Source organism: Cygnus olor, chromosome 20 (genome assembly GCF_009769625.2).
Source record: "Cygnus olor isolate bCygOlo1 chromosome 20, bCygOlo1.pri.v2, whole genome shotgun sequence".
NCBI classification, from domain to species: Eukaryota; Metazoa; Chordata; class Aves; order Anseriformes; family Anatidae; genus Cygnus; species Cygnus olor.
The window spans coordinates 10,938,626-10,944,678 of NC_049188.1; the positions used below are offsets into that span (position 1 = coordinate 10,938,626).

At 48.3% G+C, this 6,053-nt stretch overlaps 1 protein-coding gene across 4 annotated transcripts in view; it reads right to left on the reverse strand.

Moving 5' to 3' along the window:
* Positions 1-5,802, reverse strand: part of NF1 (neurofibromin 1) — a 100,188-nt gene extending 94,386 nt beyond the window's left edge. For 2 of the 4 annotated variants that reach the window (XR_005813981.1, XM_040532549.1), the window contains exon 1: positions 5,580-5,802. Coding sequence is in view for 2 of the 4 variants with exons in the window: in XM_040532549.1 (XP_040388483.1) it covers positions 5,580-5,639 (60 nt within the window). In the remaining 2 variants the exon portion in view is untranslated. The remainder of the gene's footprint in view (positions 1-5,579) is intronic. The other 2 variants (XR_005813982.1, XM_040532551.1) reach the window with 1 other exon arrangement.
* Positions 5,803-6,053: the final 251 nt, after the last annotated feature.

The window sequence follows — 6,053 nt, forward strand, 5'->3', positions numbered from 1 at the left end:
CAGACATCACATTTGGCATCTGTTAAGTTACTGCCTCTATGCATTAACATGGCATAAATTATTAAGCATTCTACACAATGGTGCCTGAAGGCCACGAGTCACCTGGTCAACTTTCTGTCTGGAGTGATATCCGCAAGGTCTGTGACACTGGCTGGAGAGGGAAAACTCAAAGGCTTTCCCATGTCTAGTCACTCCTACCTATCTGGTTCTGGAGCGAAATGTTGCAGCCTTTTCAGACCTGTGAGATAACTTTGCCAATTAAAAATTGGAAAAAAAAAAAAAAAAGTGGCTATTCCAGAAGAAAAAAAAGATTTAATATGCATGCTTAACAAGACCTTTATGGTCAGATTATAAAAACTCATTTTGAAACTCTGAAGTGCAGGACTGCAAAGCTGTTTAAAAAGTGGAAAGCACTGAGGTATCTGATGGTACACAATACTGTAGCACCTTTGGAAGCAGCCTCCTTTAGAGGCTGTTGTGCTTGTATCCAAGAATGTTCAGTTAAGGAATCTCTTCATTGATCTTAGATGTCAATTATTAAGAAAACTGGATCTGCTTTCCATACGCGTAGAAAAGGTGCTAGCAGCTGTTTAGGTATCCTCTAACCTGATACAAAAGGTACAGTTTTTTGATGAAAGTACACGGATATTGATTTGAAATTAATAACACTAATAGCCTTGAGTATATCTGTACCATATTCCACTCAGCTGAGAAAAGATAACATTAAGCCATTTCCTTTATCACCTGTAATTAATAAACACAAAGTTAAATAACCGTTATTTATCAAAAGACAGTCTTTAATGCCCTTATTTTCAGAAGTTACAGAACAAGCTTACGAGCTTTATCACGGGTTGGAAAGAGCTTTACCAGCGGTTGAAAATCACCACTTCAACTTTCCTGTGCAAGACACAACTTCGCAGAACTTCAAGACCTCAGAATCGGGCCGATGAACGGTCTGCCACTGGCCCACGACGACAGCGACTGACTTGCCACCAGGACGACCCCAACACAGGCAGCGGCCACCACCCAGCCGCAGTCAGGGCCGCTGCAATTCAGCTTTCGAGATTTGCCTTCCAAGCTGTGCCAAAGCCTGCAGAGCCCCTCGCTGCGCCCACCATGCCCACTGCTGGAAAAGCAGCAAGGTTTAAATCACCTTGGCGAGGGGAAGGTGGGAGACCATTCCAGGCAATTCACCTCAGGGAAGGAAATTCCCAGCTTGTCTGGAAGGGGCTCGTCATCTTCAGCAAGTAGCTGGAGATGTCTGAACACACTGAGGCTTGTTCCTTTGATTCAGGTTCAAAAGTAAGTAACAAACATAACATCTAGAAAAAAAAAAATCTCCAGTGCTATCCTTACAGCACAAAAACATACCTAGCTTTTTCCTCTCAAATAATTTATTGGAACTTCTCCAGTAGGCTGTAATGCACAGACGTACGGGAGAGACAGAAAATATGCACAGCACCATTACTTCCTCAGCATTACCTGTTACAGATCTTTTTAGGAATCAACGTGCACCTCCTCCCGCAACTAAAAACATGCACTGCATCACCTTCTAAAAAGCATTCATTTGGTAAAAGAGCCTCATATCTAAGCCTTCTGAAGAACAGGAACACTGAAAATACCTTACAGATGTTGCCCTAAAAAAATAACATTTTCAAAAGGTTAGCTAAAAGTTGTTACTGGGGAAAAAATAAAAAGTATATTTACCTACACCATAAACACAAACTGCTGTTAAATAGGGAAGAATCATCAAAGCACCCTGGCGCTGTTCAGCAGCTCACTAAGAGACTGGGGTAACATCTGCTGCACGTGGACCACTCCTGTATCTATTCTTCAGGGCACCATCTGCATGCAGCCTAGCAGTTCTTCTGCAATATGATACATACATTGGTTTAGAAAAGTAAGATCAAGGCTGCTTCAGGTTTACGCTAGAGAAGGAAGAAGTAGTGCCCTTTGTGCTTAAGGGCAGGGTCACAGTCTGACTGGGCTCCCCCCAGGTCCTGCAGAAATCTTTCAGCCAGAGCAGTTGCAGAAAAAAAGCTCCATCTTCTGCACAGACCAGCCCTACCTTACAGCAGCGATATCATTTTGCTTGAGAAGCACAGCCATTCAGAACTCATGTGAAATACTTTGAAATATGTACTTACTACTGCTAGTGGTTTCTTAACTAGCCAAGATGAAAAACAGCAATGAAAGACACAAAGCCAGTACTTGCAGCCACTGCTTTTCCAGGTTTCTGACTCCGTATAGATTTCAAATGCCACAGAGAGAAGCAACAGGAGGAGGGAATATTTGCTTTAACTTAATGCCTTTTAACAAAAGGAAGAATGGAACATTCCTAGTGGTGCTCAGTTTTTACAAAAACTTTCGTAACTGAAAGCAATCATATTTCTCAAACTACAAATGGGGAGCCTAAACCATAATCCACATAATAAAGGGCTTCTTTCATTTAAGTATATTATAATTGCTTAAGTCACCACAAGTTTATACAGGATTAATACCTTTTATTCTATCTGATAGTCTTTAAAACAGCCTAGATTTAAATGGTTTAGGCAGTAAGGCTTCTCTGACTAAGTTTAGAAGAACCGTTTCACTACTGCATCAGCCTTCCCATGACTTCAGCTGTAACACATTAAAAAATACTATAAAAATACAGTACATAAAACTGTAAGTGAACATTTCCATGGGAAAAAAGAGACCATTTTATTTTACAAAGACCTGATTATGTCTGAAATCACAGAGAATTTTACTAAAACATAGCCTAGCCTCTTCGTGCTACTGAAGCCTAATTCCATCCAGATCACTGAAAGTTTTGAAACATACAGTAATAACCAGTACTACAAATGAAATCACTCGACAGATTCTGAACGTGCTACATAAGAAACGTGATCTAGTCTCCCATGAACCGTCAATAGCTTCTTTCTGCACCAGCTGAAACCTTCAAGCAGTCTTCAAGGATAGCTCAAAGAAGAGTGCACTGCAGCAGTCGAAGCCTGAGATGTGAGCGCAGCTGGGCAAAACTGGCACTATATTTGAAAAATGTATTCAGTAAGCCACTCACTGGTTAATTCATAAAACTATGCTTGCCATTCATTTTAGGCCCACAGAATCATACACACAAAAGCAGATTTTGGTTAAAGCAGCATTTATAACAATAAACAAGAGTAGACAAGAACAGACTGGTTTGCACTGATTTTTGTTGTTTTCAGTACAGATTAGCATTCTCTCAGTTTGTTGTTCATCTGTCTTAAAATGAAATCAGGCACTTAGCAAATGAATGAAAAGCCTGTCTACATCAATAACTTTTGGTGAAAGATGGTTGCATTTTCTTCCTTTTAGAAGAAGGAATAAACCTTGAAAAGCTGTATGTTCTCTCCCCCACAAAAAAACAAACCAAAACAACTCCCAGCCCAAAGCAAACATGAGTTCCCCTGCCTTACTCAGACACACCGATGATATAACACGTAGTGGCGGTCCGGCTCCCTCAGTGCTGAACCAAAAGGTCCTGCGTTCAGAAGGGCAGACACAGCATGCAAATGCTCAAAACTGCATCACCACTAAAATGGCACGCACTACACTCAGTATATTTTTATGAAATACAAACTTAATTTTCAAATGAGCAATCTAAAATACAGCAAAAGCCGATAACTTCATAGCCACGGGACTACCCAAAGAGGACAGCCAAGTGAGGAGTTACAAGAAACACAGAAGCATCACCACTGATTCAGAACACATTTAGTAGTGGTAAAGGTGTCACAGTAACCTGGCAACTGAGTGTTCCCTTAAGAACAGAGTCCCTTTTCCACCATGCAGATCACTGTCAGACTAGGCCAGGCAGAGGAAACAATGTATTAAAAGAAAACAAACAAAATTGAGAACCCTGAGCTGAAATTAATCAACGACAGGGAAGACTTCTCACAAAGAAGTAGACACTAGTATCTCATCTTCGCCTCACTGTTTCACTCACTAGTTGATACAATGAAAAAAAAAACTTGCACTGGTTAAAGCGAACCATTCACTAAACCAATCAAAACGTTGTAAATAACGCCTACCTTGCGAGCATGCTGCGACTACAGCAGTCAATACTGCACGTTGTGTGCGCTTTCCCTGCAACTCCAGCGTTCTAGCATCTCGAAAATCAGGACAGCCTCTTTCTGCCAGAAGAGGATTCCTCCCGTGTACCTGTCTGTGCTTACTCCATGAAACGCACAGAGAAATACTTCTGTTTAAAAAGCTCAAGTTCTTAACTCCTAACAGATGTTGGCAAGCCCAGTTCCACAATATACATAACAGAGTAAACGACAAACCCTAGGGCCTTTTAACACCAGTACACAAAGAAACATTTTCTTGCATTACTGGGAGCATAATCAGTACCATGCCTTTTATGCTTACGGAAAAAATGATCTATGACTCAAGATAAGGTGGGGGGGGATAAGTTGGCTATGCAAATATCGTGCCTAAAATGTATTGGAAAAATCTGCATCGCTTTAATGTCAAAAGACAAAGTTTTATGTTTTCCTTTTTTAAATAAGCTTCATTCATTGCAGTTTTCAAATAAACATAAAAAGAAGCAGTTTATTTTTATTCCACTAGGCTGCAATCTTGCTGCAGATTGTCAAAAGCCAAGCATCACTACGAGGGACACGTGAATAAGGCAGGTGAACAAAATCCAATCTACAGGACCAGCTTCGTGCCTTCGACAGGAGTTAGGCTGGGCTGGGTCTTTGGCGGCACAAAGGAGGTACTCACGGAACAGCAAGGTGAGGCATGACAGAAACTGATCGTTCAGCCTAAACCGAGATCCCGCTTATGTGCCAGGAAAGCATCTTGGGGGAAAAAATGCGGGGTGTAAGCACTGAGCTGAGCCTCGCTGAGCGAGTCGTGCCACCTAACCCCAGTGAGCAGTTTCTTCACGTGGGTCAGCGAAGCACCAAGTCCAAGGCCAGCGTACCGCTCTTCCTTCTATCCAGAAAACCCTTCTCCCAGCTACCGGCACTGATTTTTACAAAGAGAAGTAAATACGTGTCACTGCCACAGCACGCACTGGGACACCTTCTCCATCCCAGACGGCCGCGCTGCCGGCGCTGCGGGTGAGATCCGCACGACACCCACCGCCGGCTACGGGCTAGAAGGCAGAGCTGCCTGCGCAGCGGCACGTAGTCCTCGCGCTCATCTCTGAGGCTTTAATTCCCTTCTGGTGAACGAGAAGAAGTTAAACCCCAGCAGCAACACCCGCGAGGCCCTCCACAAACGCCAAGCGCGTTCCCGGGGGAGCTGGGGGGGGGGGGGCGCAGCCGGTTCGGCCCCAGCCCCTGGGCCCTGCGCCCCCCGCAGCGAGGCGGCCGCGACCCCCGGGCGGTGCCGGCAGCGGGGCGGCCCCGCGGGCCCCACCCAGCGCCGCACAAAGGGCGCCCCGAGCCCCGAGCCCCGAGCCCCGAGCCCGCCCCGCTCCGGCCGGGCCCCGCCGCGCAGCCGGGCGCTGAGGAGCGGGGGGCGTGGAGGAGCCCCCGGCAGGGCCCGGCCGCGGGGGGCAGGCGGGAGGCGGCTGCCCCCGGCCCAGCGCCCGCCGCCCCCGCTACCTGCTCGTCGAAGCGGTTCACCACGGCCTGCACCCACTCCACCGGCTTGTGGGCCGCCATGGCCCCCCGCCCGGCCGGCCAGGCAGGGGGCGGATCCCCGGGGGGGGGGGCGGCGGCGGCGGCGGCGCGGGGCGAGGGCGGCGGCTGCGGATCCCTGGCGCGCTCCGGGGCCCTCGGCTGCCCGCGGCCCTCAGCGCCCGGGGCCCGCCATGACACCACGCCGGAAGCGGGAGCCCGGCCGCCCCCGCCCGCCCGCCGAGCAGCAGCGCCGCGGCCGCCGCGCCAGGGGGAGCGCCGAGACGCGGGCGGCGGCGGGCGGCGCCTGCGCGGCCCCGGGCGAGCACCGCGCCTGCGCCCGGCCGCGGCTCCGCGCCTGCGCCGCGGAGAGGCCCCGCCGGTGGCTGAGGGGCGGCCGGGGGCGGCTCCGGCTGCCTTGGGACGCCGCCGCGGCGACCCCCGGCTGTTAGCCGCCGG